This window comes from Alligator sinensis, unplaced genomic scaffold, assembly GCF_000455745.1.
Source record: "Alligator sinensis unplaced genomic scaffold, ASM45574v1 scaffold628_2, whole genome shotgun sequence".
NCBI lineage: Eukaryota > Metazoa > Chordata > Crocodylia > Alligatoridae > Alligator > Alligator sinensis.
Genome location: NW_005841833.1, coordinates 5,237,578 through 5,253,700, shown reverse-complemented (window position 1 = coordinate 5,253,700; position 16,123 = coordinate 5,237,578). Strand labels below are relative to the sequence as shown.

The 16,123-nt window shown below is 42.6% G+C and overlaps 1 protein-coding gene across 4 annotated transcripts in view; it reads right to left on the bottom strand.

Annotated features, from left to right (window-relative positions):
• The window catches only part of IFT81 (intraflagellar transport 81), an 88,126-nt gene that overhangs the window by 10,455 nt on the left and 61,548 nt on the right, over nt 1-16,123 (bottom strand). For 3 of the 4 annotated variants that reach the window (XM_006015206.3, XM_025199372.1, XM_006015204.3), the window contains exon 20: nt 1,736-1,849. The exons of the other annotated variant lie outside the window; for it this stretch is intronic. In XM_006015206.3, coding sequence (XP_006015268.1) covers nt 1,736-1,849 — 114 coding nt within the window. The remainder of the gene's footprint in view (nt 1-1,735; nt 1,850-16,123) is intronic. 4 annotated transcript variants of the gene reach the window in all.

The following is a 16,123-nucleotide window of genomic DNA, read 5'->3' as shown; positions in this document are numbered from 1 at the left end:
GGTTAAATTATACTATACTATACTCCCTTCAGTAGCATGACTAGTGGAGTCATATGGAGCATCTCCCAACCCTATAGTCACCCCAGGCATCACAGCTGCTAATATGCCATTCAGTAAAACTCAACTGTCTTTTCCAGGTTACTATATGCCAACAACCTTTCCATTCTGCTAGGTGGACCCCATCATCAGTCTCTCAGCAGTCCTAAACAGCTCTCAATAGATATCTCACTTCTTCTTCCCTGCATTAAACAAATTATTCATAGATACAGTCCTCAGCAAACCAGCAGTTGTTCTGGCCTCTTCGGTTACCAGATTGCAAGTGATTTTGTCCCCCTGACTCATCCTTTATATAGTTAAAATGAGTGGAAACATAAGTAAGCTTTTAGACCTTTTAAAGTGGCTGTACCCCAACCACATGGACTTTTAAGTACAGGGTTCCTAACTTCATGATAGCTAATATTAGAGATATTTTAGAGAGTCTCAACATTTTGCCTGGTGATTTTTTAAATTTGACGGCTCTAAACCAAGTATTTTGGTTTTAATGAGTCCAGCTACACAAGTATCAGAAAAAAAAGAAAACTTAAAACTAATACAATTGTAGCAACAGATAAAAAAGGTTTTCTATACATATAAATGTTGCAGCATCAGATCTCAGGGCCTTCCACGCTAGAAGCAAATGTTACCTGATAGGAAAGATAGGGACCCCCACCCCTTTTCAGCTGCCATAAAGTTCCCATTTCTAGCTCAACAGCATCATGAGATATTGCACCTTTCACCTGTCACTAGTCCAGGACTGAATAATAGCCATTCTTGACCTCAAGACAGTTGATTTTCTGCAGGAAAATTCCACGTGAGGTGGGAAGAAACAAACATTTCTGAGAGACTTGTATTTGCTTTTTAAATGGTAGATGTTTCAAGAAAGAGACCGAGGATTAAATAATTAAAGAGAATTTAAAACAGACTGAAATTTCCAACAAAGCATTCAGCTTTTTCTTAGATGGCATCACATAAAAATAGAAAATAATTAACTAGAGTCAAAATACGTGTCATGCTGAGCATGCCTGAGCTGGAAGGTTTGGAAATGATTAGGAGCAAAACTGTTAATATTCCATTGAAATAGCTGGTGCCCGTCTGTCCAGTTGTGAAAGCTCAATCTGCCGTATTCAATCAGCTCTGTGCTACTGGGTGCCAGCAGCCTAATTCCCCAGGCTTGTCTCTGCACTATGACCATGTATTCCACTACCCACTAAGTTAAGCCCTGTTGTCCCAAGCCCACACCAGGATTTCTGTCTTTGTACATGTCATCCACTCTGGTTCCACGAAGGGCCCTAGGTATCCAAGCTACTTCGTATAAGCTGACCCTCGTACCTGTACAGGGCTCCAGTGATTTGAGTGGGTCTCCGCTTGGGCACAAAAACCTGCCCAGGCAAAACAGCTTGCAGGATTGTGGCTAAAGTCAGGCTATACCAGATCCTGAGTATTTTTATCCATCTTTAAGAAGCTCTTGGTCTGAAGCATTCCAGTTTGGGCCTAGCGCTCCCATCGTGCCATTTGCAGGTGATCCAGCAGTGCGCAAACCCCTGTGAATCAGTGTCATGTTCAAGATGATGGTTTTCCTGCAACTCCCTTATTCACTGAAACCCATTAGTGTGGTGCAGTCTTGGCCCAGTACCCACCAGGCTCTGTGTAAAATTGTGAATTAACTCTCTGGGGCAGTTTCTGCTTCAGTTGTTACCTTCATAAATCTGTGGGGAGATCTCTGGAAAGTTACTGGAAGCAATGTAGTGTTCTGGCTGAGACTCACTGGACACTGCGTAGCTGCACCACCAGTTCTTCACTATAAGCTTCACTGTAAAAAAAAAAAAAAAAAAAAAAAAAAAGAGAGACGAATTGTAAAGTGTTTGGAAGATATTAAGGGGTCAGTCACTCATCCCTATGAATTCAGTGACCCATAATGTTATAAGGAAGTGAAACTGGAATCATAAATAGCTAATGAAAACAATTACCATTCTCAACCTCTCAACTGCAGCACCCAGGATTTCCTAGTACTAACGTGCTTATGCTCCTGGTATCTTCAAAATAGTTTTCTGTGACTCCTGATCTGGAGGTAGGTTAGCTGAGTTCTGTAGTATGTATGTATGCCAGGGACTGCTTAGTGTGGTGTATACCCTTTTGTTTGTTCTCATAACAGACTGGGCACATGTGGTGCTAGGAAGAGGGAGCAAAGGTCAGTAGTTAATGCACAACATAGATGCATGTTTCAATTCCACAATCCCGCACATGTAGGGAGGGAGGGACTCACCTGAACACACCCTGCCCACTTGCTTCCACTTTCAAACACCAAACACAGAGATTTGGCAGTGAGGCCTCTTTTGAGACATTGCCAGGTCTTATACATGCGAGTAGGAGAGGTGGAGGGCAGTCCTAGAAGCTTTCCTTCCAAGAGGCATCAGAGACGCAGCATAGGCCTAACCTGATGAGATTCAAGGACTTTGGGTTCTCTCCTCAAGCTTGCCACAGACTTGTGTGACTTTCAGAAGTCACTCCCTGTGCCTTGATTTCACTTTTAATCAAATGGTGCCGATACTTACCTCACCAGGAGATCCCAAAGTTTACTTGTTTCAGTACTTTGAGATCCAGGAATAGCACGTGACAGGGAAAGGCAACCTATAATTATCATTGCAAAGCTTTCGTATTGAGGAAGCAGGAGCAGAACGTTCAGTTTATAACCACATTTGTATCGCAAGATAAGAATATAGTGCAGGTGACACACGTACTTTCTTCATTACATGATGGTTACAAAAAGGCATTTTCCTTCTCTGGACACAGACAGGGAATGTAGGTTTTCCCTTCTTCCTCTAGAGGATTAAATAAAGATCATCTGTTCAAGGTCAAATGGAGATATCCCATGCCCATATGACCCAAAGGAAAGGTGAATTAGCGCATCACCAATTTCTTCTTTCAGGGCATCTGACAGAGTAACCTACTGCCTACTCACAAAGTGACACCCTAAATCAGCTTTCAACTTGAGAAGGAATGGAACTGGATATAGCGGCATGAGAAGAAACCAGCTATTGTGAACCAAATTTGTTCTTGGTGGAGTGCCATTACAACATGGACAAATGCAGCCCTAGGTTGAAAGAACACTGCAATCTTAACGTCAAACAGCCAGTTGTTAGGAAACGCCAAAAGTAAGGTTGCCTGTGCAACCTTAATTCATCTCCCTCATGCATATGCATTGAGACAGTCTGCAGTTACCAAGTACATAGTCTTATGCTGTTTTGCCATAGGACTCTAGTCTCAGTTCTGACATTTTCTACCTTTTTAGCTAATATATGTAATCTGAACAATTTTTACTGCAGTTTGTGTGTGTGTAGATTTATGTCTCTAGACTAAAAAAACAATGAAGAAACCAGTTAATTCCCTATGTGGCATCCCTCTGACGCTGATTTGGACCATCAGAAGATTTGCAACCTTTAATTCTGTTGCACAGAGCTGTGCCACTGGAATAACTCACAGTAAGTAGCAGGTTATCGTTTTCTAGAGTGGACCAGCTCTAGGACAGGATTCGACACACTGCCATTATGTTTCAGAGACATGTCCCAACTGTGGGGGAATGGCACAGCACAGGAACCCTGGGCTCCATTTTACGCTCTAGAAGAGAACATGCCTTAGAGGGCAGAGACTCTTCTGCCCATTGCCTCCAAACTCAACCCCACTTGTCCTGTCCCTTCCAAACTGTCCCCTTTCCAGCTCCCAGCTCCTTTGTCCTGTTCTCCTCACCTGGACAGCCCCAGTCTTAGTCTTCTTGCTCAGAAAGGCCTACTCTGTGCCTCTGGAATGGCCATGCAAGTCTCTCCTCCTTCAGCCCCAATCCCCTTGCCTTGCCAGTCACAATTTCTACCAGAGCTATGCCAGCTCCCACGAAGCTGTCTCCATCCACATCTGGACACTTGTGGCCACTACCAATGTGGTTTTTCCACACTCCTAACTGACACAGCACTGTCAGCAGACCCCGGTACTGCACACAAGGACAAAGAATGGTTAAGAAACTTGCCCAAGGTCCTGCAATCATGTCAGTGGCAAAGCCTGGGACAGAATCCAGGGGCCCGATTCACGGACGCCCTGCGTCTTGTATAGGGATTGACACCAGTATGAAGCAGGAGTCAAGCCTTGCCATTCTAGTGTGAAAGCCTGATTTAGGTAGGCTGAAAGCAGACAGTGGGAATTCTCAGAGATCTACATAATATGGACCCAGGCTGGATGTTTTATTATATCCCCCTTGAGTCTAACACTGGGTTCTTGCTGAGCACCAGAAGGGAAAACCACTTTTCTGTGACAACTTTAGAGGAAAAACCCGTAGGAAGGAAGTATGCCTCCCACTCACTGAGCTGTGTGTGAAGCGGGAGGAGAGAGGGGATTACATGTGAAAGAAGGGACCAAGTAGATGACTTATTGCTCCTCCCTCTCTCCTTCAAGGCACCAAGCATTTATACCACGCAGCTGTTAACAGATGAGGTATCAGTTATAGAAACAGCGTGGGACTGATTCAGCACTGCCTAGCACCTTGTGCAGTCATGTACAGCTGTGCATACTAAGTATTATGTTAGTAGCGTTTTATGCCCACTTTACCCTCATTTGATGCACTTGTAAATGGTAACAGAAGGTGTTAGGGTGTGGAGAACCTGGATCCATAGGTTCATAGTTATGTTTTGATTTAATTATTTCATAACGAATCTAAAGTCATCACCAGGGAAAGCTCTAAGGAGTCTGGTAAGAGCTGGGAAACAGGTATCCTCCCCAGATCCAAAGATGCAGTTGCTATCACACAGCCCAATCAGGAACACGCAATTTCGCTATTTAGTAACCTTTCACAGGGCCTAAGAAAATACACTTAAAATTCTGTACAGCTTAGCTGGGATTCATGGAGGATTGCCATGCAGGAGGCATTTCGTGATTTGAGTCTCAAGCTAGTGAAGTTGTATCCAGAGATAGGAGCAGCAGGTTCCTGCATCTGATATAATTAACTGCAAATGTGAATAGTGGCCTTTTATACCCACTTAGCAAGATGCCAGTGACTACACAAGATGCAGGATAGTGGTGAACTAGTATCTCAGGGCTTTATTGCCCAGGGATGAATTCATTAGGGTCAAGTAATATGTAGGGATTAATCCTAAATGGAGTTCATATTAGCACTGCTTTTCTGATCTCCCAATTCTGATGTGGCTGAAACTGTCCCTAGGGTAGTTTAGTGCCACCTAAAGTTGACTCTAAAAGTTTTACCAGCTGCCATGGTCCCATGGGGGCTGCTACATTAGCTTAAGATTTGTTGGAATTCAGCTCTGCCGTATCCCCTGCAACCCCCCATGCAGAGTGGGAGCGTACATGATGAGAAGGTGCAACTAGCTCTGTGCCATCCAAGAATTTTCCTGTATCAGGAGTCTCTAATTTTCTTTTTGGAGCAGCTTTCTGGCTGCTTTGTGCTGTGAAACTAGAGGCAAGGTTTTGCTTAGGATTTTGATCCGAGATGGTTAAATACTTCTAACATGGTTTTCCCTTTTAGCTGATTAATTTGAGCCAGGACTTTATATCAGGTAGTGAAACTGCAAACAAAGTTCTTTGTAAGATCTGGAAACTGTAACAGCTTGGCTTCCATAAATAATACTGGAACTTAAACAGTGATTTTTTAAAAAGGCAAGAACAAAGTGTAAAGAAAGAAGCTGAAAAATCCAGGAAATTCTTAGATAACAGACAATTTGTTTTAAGAAGTCTATGTTTTCCTCCTCCTCCACTTATCACCCTAGTCATACACACTAAACTGAGGATGCTAGAATAAAATTCCTGACTTGAGCAAGACATTCTGACAACACGGCTTGTTCCCAGGCTTTTCAGAGTTAATCCAGGACTTCGCAGGCCTGGCAAAACCTAAGAAAACAATGATACACTACTAACAAGGGACCTCACTCGTTTAAAAAAAAAATCCATGGGGATGCTCCACATGCCAGTGCCAAACATCACAATGCTTGGCAACTGGAGGTGTTTCCAGTTGCCTGATATTTAGAGCTGAACAATCCCAAAGGACGTTCTAAGCATGTTGCATCAATTCAGCCAAGTGGTAACTCCACTGACTACACTGGATTTCTACCCAGGGGAATTTGGCCCACTTTATTGTGACCAAAAATAAAATGCTCAGGTTTCAATCCAGCTGCAGTTAAAAAAGATACAGCCCTTCTATAAAAAAAAGAATCATGTAATTGTTTTCAGCTAAACCAAGGAGGGATGTCAGAATGCCAGTCATGCTCTGTTCAAGCTTTGTCTGCTGGGGCGGGCTGGGCAGCCTCACTTAGAAGGAAATTAAAGTGCTTGGCAGTAGGAGGAAGAGAAATGGGTGGCTGGGAGAGTTTTTTCAGGGAGCAGACCAGGGGGAATGCCATCATTTTGCTGGATCTGTGCCCCATTTATCCTTAGTCCACTCCTCCCTCCATTTAGGTTCAGTTTAAGTCACAAATATTCCTATTCCATCTAGAAGCATCACCTCTGTTTGAGGCTACCAATGTACTGACCGACTGGTGAGGGGGCACTGTACCACAGGCACACACTCTTGGGGCTGCGAGGCAGCCAAGAGGCCACCAGAGTTTGAGTGGCCAGTCTAGTTTTTGTCGTGAGCAGAAACCTAATCCAGGACCATCCAACCTACGTGGGTTTTTTAATCCTGAACAGGTTATTATTCTACCCTCGGATCTCCCATCCACGTACTGTGTTAACAATGTGACTGAATGAGTCATATTTTTTTTATTCTTATTCTTTCTCCAGAAGAAAATTATTTTACAGCCTTGTGCTTTCTTTTAGCTGGGCTTTTTGGACAACAGTTGTATGTCTACATTTAAGAAGGCAAGTTGCAAAAGTATACCTGGTACCTGAAGACAGAAGCAGGAAGATTGATGATGGTCCTGTGGGAGTTTGTTCCAGTCTTGGGCTGGCACCAAAAACACTCCATCTGCCTAAATGTGCTTTTGCCTCATGGTAGAAAGTTCCACTGTGTTCAAGAAATAATGTCATCCATGGTCCTCATCCTGGAGCTTTCCATATGCCTTCCCATTTGGGTATCTAAAACTACAGAACTAGTTAAATGGAAAACTGTGAAATTACTGTTTGTTACTGAGAATCAACGTTGTTCCTGCAGCCTGAACACCAGAGTTGTGAGCAGGGTGCTCCTTGTGACAAAGGGAGGAATTCTCCCTATCCAGTTGCAGACAGGTAGTGGAGCCATATTGCAACCCTTATAGCAGCTTCTGGGCTACATTAGACTTCATGACCATGGCTGCCACCTGTCATGCAGGAATTTGGTTGGCAGATCTATATGATTATACATCTATTGCCCCATTTGACTCACCTGCTAAATCACTCTTCTGTGTTGCCAGCTCTGGAGCTTGCAGGTCTGTGGATTCCTCCGTATAGGTTCTTCACATAACTTTCTCCTCTGATACGCCCATGCTCCCAAGTTTTGTTTTGTGCGTACAAACAAGTCATAACTCATGCAAGTGGTACATGCAAACAGTTGAGCACAAGGAAACAATGAGTGCAGTTGGAGCCACCGCTGTAGGAAACTTGACTAGATAGCAACAGTTCTGATGACACAAAACATATTATAAAGTCACTGAAGGGATTAAGCAGATGGCAGTAGTCTTAACTACCATAAGCAGGAAATTCAGAAGAGGTTCCTAAATCCCATTACATAAATCTGGATAAAATATGAACTGTGACATGGGTCAGAGCATGAGGGGATGTCTCACCACTAATCCAGTTGCTCTAAAAGTATAAAGCAGCTTCTAGAGTAATGAAAGACAGGTTTTTGGCCTTACAAGTTTCAGCATAGTGAAGAGCACCATTTAAGAGATTTCATTTATAGACAGAAAACATTTAGAGAGAAGGGGCTGGGAGTCAGGACTCCTGGTTTTTTTATTTCCAGCTCTCCTGCCTACTCACCTTGTGTCCTTTTGGCAAATAACCTCTCCCTGGGGAATCAGCCTCCACATCTGTAAGCAGGGGATCACACAAGAGCCAGGACACTTCCAGTGGAAGAATTTGAATTTGTAACACATTTTTTGATCCTCAGAGTACAAGTACAAATGTTTCTTAAGTCACATTGAAGAAAAAAAAAGTGTAAAATATTACAAGAACTGGTTTGGGAATGTCACCACGGCAAGGTCAAATCTGTGGTTCTAAAATGAAAATGCCTCACCATTGGCATCCCCGCAAGTGTGACAGAGTTGTGTGTTAGGCTTAAGTGGAACCAAGGCAGAATTCATTATGAATATCCACTCAATATATTGTCTTCTGGCTTGCTGCCTTGCCACGGGAGAGGGAGGGTCTGTATATCTGAGCCAGGAAAACCTTTGGTGTTACTAGTTTGTGGTTAGAGACCTCCCTCTGACAAGTGAGGAGGAAGTTTCTTTTGACAATCAGTGTGTTTGTGAAGGTAGAGATCATACATTAAAATGGCCTTCTAGTGTAAATAAGCGATTTGCAGTGTTGTAGATGAATGTGCACTGTAGCTGGTTTTACCATAAAACTGACAGCTAGACCTGATTTTCTGAAAATACTTAGCCTAGTCCACCCTTGTCTGTACTAGAGAAATTGCACCTAACTAAATCAGTGGTAACTCGTGCTGGTTAAACCAGAGCAAGTCTGTCATGCTCATGTGCTTAAATGGCTTTAACCCTTGTTTAAATTAATGTAATTGGCAAATTAAGTGAAACAGATTTAAATGATGGGCAAGGAACTCTCGGTGTTAGCACCCAGTCAAACCAATGCAATAAACAGACTTTAATTCAGATTGATTAAACTGCACGTTACCAAGCATTTACTTTGCCATGGAACTTGGTGGGCAATGGTTATGGAAGAAGAACTCAAACAAACTTCTCACTGCAATCCTAAATCAAGTACTTCCTTCATGAACCAGGAGTGAAAGTAGCTTCTCCTCCTTCTCTACAAAATGTTTTAGTAGCATCCAACCAGCCCAGATGGCCCACTGGGCTAGCATGATTAACCAAGTGTCTTTAGCCAACAGTGCACAAGGGAGTAATGTGGCACATCTGGTTGCTTTTGACACCCCAGGTCAGTGATCAGGTAATAATTTTAACTTGTTGAGTGGAGGCATTCAACATGCATCCAGGTCCTGCCTCTGGAGCTGTACTGAAATACCCTAGCTGCTCTGCCAGCACATCCCTAGCGGCATCTAGAGAAGAGGAAAAAATCCTACTAGAGGCAAGGACAGACTCCTCTCATCCACCTTCACCTTTATTTCAAATGTTGTGGAACCTTCAGCACGTTCTGATCTGGCAAGAGAACCTGAACTGTTGATTATTGGGAATGGCAGCATCGAAGTCAAATCAATAAATACCTTAGCTGGCCTAAACATGGTGATAGCTAGTCAAATATGTCATTGGCTAATAGCAAGGAGCGAAGATGCATACTGGACGATTAAGTAATCCCAGGCGATAAAAGTGACCATGGACCCCTCTGGTGGCTGGTTGTCTTCTGAATATTCACAGCCTGTGACATTCTTTATTCCTGAAGATATTCCTGTATACGTTCTTTTTTGTCTTTTCTGGAAATGTAGTTTATCTAAAGAGCACCCAGCTCTGAGGAATCTATTCCCAGCTGAAACTCGGAGGCTGTGGAAAGGTCAGAGGCAGACATCTATCTACCTTTGGTAAATAAACAGATCTCTTCTCTATCGTTGGGATGCTGTATTAATAGCAGTAGATTTGGTTTCGCATTGCGGTGCTCCTCCTGTTTCATCGCTATAGAAGATAAGAGAACACAAAATGTTCTGTCTCCCTCCCCATGAGAAATCAAGCCAACAGGCAGGGACTATTATGTTTAAAGATATTATTGAGGCATTGACTTGGAGAAAGTGGACACTCAAGTTTATATTCAGTAACTATTGGACACCGCAGCTGGTGACACAAGAAACTCAACGTTGTTTAAGGTCTTACATGCAAGAGGTTGCAAGGTAACCTTGCTACAATAGACACTACCTCAAAGTAAAAATAAGGGCTGTGCCTTCAGCAAATGGAAGATGCAGTTATGCTTTGACATTTTTCCCATTTAGGTAATGCAGCTACAGTGTGAAGTAATACTTCTTTTCTGTATCCTAACCTGTTCCTCAGTCTGCTGCAGTCTGTTTTCCTTCTGTTCACAGGAGTGCTTCAAAACCACCACTCAGACACCAAGAAGGAAGATTTGTATCAGTTGCTTCCAAAAGAAAAGCACTATATATATATATATGGGGAAAAAACCTAGATAGTGGGAAGGAATGTAGGCTAATGATTAGAGCAAGGATCTGAAAAGCATTATTGCTGGTTTGTATTCCTTACTCCGCTACCAACTAGGTGCCATCCGGCAAGCCATTAAAGGCTTCTCTTCGCTGCAAAGTTAATTCAGATATTGCTTGTGATCCATCCACACACAAAATCCCTTCAGCTAAACACTGAAGTACTTTTAACTCAACTTGCCTGGCCCATCAGGGGATTTAGCCTGAGGCTAGAATTACCCCAGGTTATCAGCTACTGATCATTACCGTGCTTAGTTTATAGTATGTATGCAGCCTAGCTCAACACAAGTGCCATTATTCCTCCAATCATTTTGGATCCAAGAGTTCTAGTTTTTTGTATATTATTCCTCCAATGCCTTCCCACAAATCCCCACAGAGCTCAAAAAGGACAATTATTCTGAAATAGAAGACAACGCAGTTTGTTTCGGCACAAAGAACCAGGGATGCAGTCCCAGAGGTCTTAGTACCACTAACAAGGTCTGGGATTTTTTTTTGAGGAAATAGTAAATTTGCCAAAAATTAGGTTTTGGAGGAACCAAAACTTTATGTATCCAAGCCAAATTAATTGAGTAGTTCTAGCCAAAGTTGAGGGAAGTATTGAAAATGTTGAAATATTTTGTTTGGACAATTTTAAATGTAAAGGCTAGTTTTGGAAATGCAGAAACATTTAATTTTCACATTTAAGAAAAAAAAAAATCAACTGTTAATTTGGAAACAAAAATGTGTTTTAAAAAGGCTAAAAAGAATAAAAATGGTTTGAATACTCAGCAAACAAAACAAAATATTGAGTCTTGGATTTAGTTAAGTGGTTCAGGACAACCCTTTCTTGGCTTGTCTATGTGGGGCAATCTCATGGTATAGTTGTTGCGGAAAGGTTGCTCCACAGGAGCTCCTATTACAGGTCATCTCTCCCACCCTATGTGTGCCTTTGTATAATTCAGATTAATCCACTTTGCCCATGGATGAATCTAATATTCACAAAGGTACTCAGTCACTGGTGACGCATAGGGGGTATACACGGGTGCATGCACACCCTGAGATCAGCCGTGCATCCCCTGGAAGCACCAGCCGTGAAACTCAAAGTGCGCGACTGGCCGCTGGAGGATCCCTCTTCTCTCCCCCACCCCCGTTGGTGATCTGGTGCCCTCCCACACTCGGGACACACCAGTCGCCCAATCACTCAGTGCAGTGGAAGCGTACACAAGGAATTGGTGCTGAAACCACTTGCATTTTAAATTTACAACCTGGCTTATTTTGCAGTTTGTTCCCTGACAAACCCTTAGCTTAAGGACTAACTAGGAACAAGGCATTCTTGTTGCAGCATACATTTCCCAATATTTAATTATTCAGGGCTAGCTGCGCCTGAATAACTCCATGTGTAGACCAGCTGAGATCATTAAGATTTGTTAAGCATTCTGAGATCTCTACTTAGAGTTCTGGACAAGTTAAATTTCAGGTTAATGCACATTTACATAGCCTGACAATTGTAGAGAAATATTTTTGACTCCACCCTGTGTAATCTGTTAATTAATTTAGGACGTATCTAGAATGACAAATAGCTGTTTGTTGCAGAAAATAAATTAGCACTACCTTAAGTTGTTGACTGAGCTGTCAGCAGCAAAAAATAGAAAAAACAAAATTTGAAATAGAAAAGAAGAAAAAAAAAATCCTTGGTTATTTCGATTAGGATCCCACATTGGAGTGCCATTCACCTACAGTGCTTCCATGATTGAACCTTAATACTTTTTAGAATGTGTATTAAGAGATGGTAGATCTGAGCTATGGAACAGAAAATGTGACCTGCTGAGGGTCTAATTTTCTGAATAACATCTGTTTTCCAATTACCAGTGTGTCAGGATTGAGATCCTACAGCTGGATGTAGAAGATGTCTTAAAGGAACTCTATGCAGTTTTATTAGTTCTAAGTAGTGTGGAGCTTTCAGACACATGGAGGTAATTAGAAATACTATAGCTTATTTCCTTTTCAACTTCTCACTAAGGTCTTGCCTTTGACTAGGAAAAAATGTGTTTGTACTACGTATTAGGTAAAACATGTTAAAGTTGGAGTGCGGACAGAGTAAGCTGAACTTTAATGTGTTTGTTAGTACAGGGAAATTCTACGGGAGGGTCAAGGGTTTAATCTCAGCCACCTAATACATGTGATACTTAGAGCTTACCTTTTCAGCACTGGGATTTTAACACATTAACTAGAACATATTTAAAAAATATTTTTTCCTTACTGTAGACAAGGGCTAGGAGAATTAGAGGAAAGACATATTAAGTCCCCTAGACAAAGCTGCGATAGTGCATGCATGGCCAGTCTTAATTGGAAAACAAAATATTCACAGATTCACAGGCTAGGGCTGGAAGGGACCTCGTGAGATCATCAGGTCCAGCCCCCCTGCTCTGGGCAGGAAAGATTGGTGGGGTCAGATAACCCCAGCAATTGATATTCATCTTTAATCCAGGGCCAAAGAAATCTATCGTCACGTACCAAACTGAGATAGTATGTGGGCAAGCCCTTCCTAGCTGAAATTGTACTTACTGTCCTAATCAGTATTCTGATTGTGGGTTTAACCAAATTTGCCTTTTAAATGAATATTGCTATAGTAAAAAAGATGTTCTATGCTCATGGCATCTAATTATTGTGCTTCTTTCATTATGCCATAGTCATTAATCTGTGTCATTCTCATTACCTTTGCCCTACTTTTATTCCTAGAAGTTTGGTGCAGTATGGTTGACTGGTCTAAGTACAGGCACACACTTTTCCTTTCTTTTCCATCCTTCACCACTTCCTTTGTGTCTGGGCACCACCTGAACTGATACAGACTCTCCCAATTACTAACCTGATTGGCAGCTGAAGTAATTCCTTTGTGGACTTTGTTCCTCTCCAACCACAGTCCTCTGCCCAGAGACTCCCTCTGCTAACAGTGTTCAAATTTGAGGGACATTCGTTGTATTTCTCCCACAGCCAATTGAGTTGAAGGGCTTATCTACATGAAAAAGTTACCAGTGTATTTATACTAGTTTAATTACACCATTGTAGCTGTAGTGGTGTAAATCACCACGGGTTGCAAAATAAGCATGTTTACCCAAGGAGTTATACCAGTGTAACAGTCTGGTTATCTTGGCAAATTCTGTTGGGTGGCTAAGTCTGGAGGGGCACTCTCTGCATCGTAAAGGACACAAGTTGATTGTGCTGCTGATTACATTGTATACGGGAAGTTGTACCTTATCAGAACAAACTGCCCACTGTTTTAATTTCCTTGTAGTCATTTTCTCCAATGAAGCAGTTAGTTGATGAGAACAAGGACAATCTAAGTATCTCTGGCAACTGGCCTGCTTGGCTGATTCCAGTTTTTCTGCTAGTTCATAAGAGACTACTTCTGTCAAAAGCCAGGGGTGTCAACTGCTGCAAAGTGCCAGGTGCAATTCCCAGGCTTATGGATAGAAGGGATCAGAGAAGCGTGGTTCTCACAGAACTTGTCCCATCAAAAAGCCCAAACACCTTGGTGGTGATTGCTTGTGACATGGAATGTGTAACTGGGCACTTGTTAAGCCAAATTCCCCCTACCAAGGTCATGGCTGCAAACCTTTCCATGCCAGAGCTTTGACCTGCCTCTTCTGAAGAAGTAAACCCGCTGGCAGTTGCTGGAGCATCCCAGCAAACCACTCCAACTCTGGCAGTCACAACCAGACTTCATTTTGGTTTTCACCTGCGACTGTTAATAACACTGTGCCAACACAGCATGAACGTGTAAATTCAAATGACCTTTTTTTCCTCTTTGCATGCAAATTGCTCCAGGACCATTTCCTCTGCAAATTGCTCATTTTCCTTCCCACTGCAGTTAATCATTTGGAGAAGACACTGTTTATTTCTCCAAAAACTGATCAGGTTTCTGTCAGGGAAAGGAAGGAAGGAAAGGTCCCCAGAAACTTCCCACTGGGTAGCTCTAAGACCATGCTTTTCCACAGGGAAAGGACAAAGGTCAGACATCCTGGAAGATTACTTAAGTAAAAACAGGTCTGAATTAAAATCAGCTTCTCCACAGGGCAGGAGATCTTGCCCTTGGGGTTTAAGCAAATGTAGGTTTTCACCCTACATAAACTGAAGCTAGGAACAGACACTGCACTTGTCCCTGGACAAGTTCCTGCTCATGTTTGTCATGGAACAGAAATGTCCCAGGTTTGGGGTGTTCGCACATCGCCCCTCTAATCAGGGGTTAGTGAGCAGCTGAACGCACCGCAGCTCTTCTACCACTGATTCAACGATGCAATCCTGGGATAACCTTTCAGATGCACTTTGTGATGCCCTGAGATAAACTGTTAGTACTTCTTATCCCATGAACCTTTTTAGGATTAATCCTGGGACAACTATCATGGACATCTGAACAACCGTGCTTTGTTCCTGGATAAAATGGTCTCTCCTAGGACATCTGTGATGTCTGTTTGTAGTCTAACTGAATGAACTGGCACAGAAAAATGTACATTTGTATTCAGTAAGTTCTTTTCCTCCAAGCCTGTTTTCTACATCAAGAAAACAGAACAAGGCATGAGGAAACTGAACCCCTCCCTGCAATCCTGTACCTTTTGGCTGTGCAGCTCAGCCTCTCGAAGGCATTCTGCTCCTGTTGCCTACCAGTCAGCAATTCCAACAGCCTTTTCCTGAGCACCTGTGCTGGAAACTAGGCAAGCTGAGCTGACATCAGCCTCTTGCTCACATTTGCACTTTCTAAACAAATATTATTTCACATCTGCCATTCCCCTGTGCTCAGCATCATTAACAACAATCATATCAACGCCTTCTTCCTGGATGCTAAATAGTCCAGACACTCAAAGACAATGTATAAGCAAGCCTGGACACAGATATGGCCCCAACAGACAGCAATCGGCAAGGATTTTAAGAATCAAAATTTCTGCCAACCATAGAAACGTTCAGGCCTGGCACAAGTTCTTACATCAGGTCAGCAGCATAATTAATGGTAGGCGAGCAGGGCACCAGCAATCTTTCAGAGCAGCAGCAGCCCCAAGCCACGGCTTTAGCAGTGCTGTGCAGGGACACGACACGACTGTACCAGTTGCTGCAGCAGCTGTAACCAGGGGCAAGCAAACAGCACCAGACAACAGCCGGGCTTCTCAGGGCGGGTAAGGCTGACCACCCCCTCTAGTGCTCAGCACCTTCCCCCTGCCCCACCTGCCCAAGGGTTCTGGCTCAGGGTCCAAACCTGGTTAGTTCTGCCTCTTGCACCAGGTCCCCTAACCACTGACTCGAGTTTGTCCCTATGTATCTGTATTTTAAGCAGGAGTAATATAGCACCGGAAGGATCTTTATGTAAAAAGAAAAACTTGGTTTGATGTAAAAAAGGCATTTGTGACCTGATTAAATGTCATGCATTCAGCTCCCTGGAATGAATGGCTGAGTCTGGAATAAAATTTCCCACTGTCCTCTCCTCTGGGTGGCTCTGCTTTTGTGGCTCAATAGCTTAACAATCTACTGTAGTTAATACTAAAGTGATTTAAAATGTCATTAAAATATATATATTTGTTACTCTTGTTCCAATAAAACTTACCTTTTCAGCCATCATAAATGCCATCCCAATCATCTTGCAAATTCGGCAGATATTCTAAAGTAGAGAAATTTCTGTGCACAGCACAATCGCAGCATGAATTACTGAAACTGAAACGTTTACTTTGATTGACAACTTAATATGAAATATTAAAGACATGTTATTTGTTACATTTCTGTAACAATAGGAAAATAAGCACCAGGAGTTCTGTATACCAA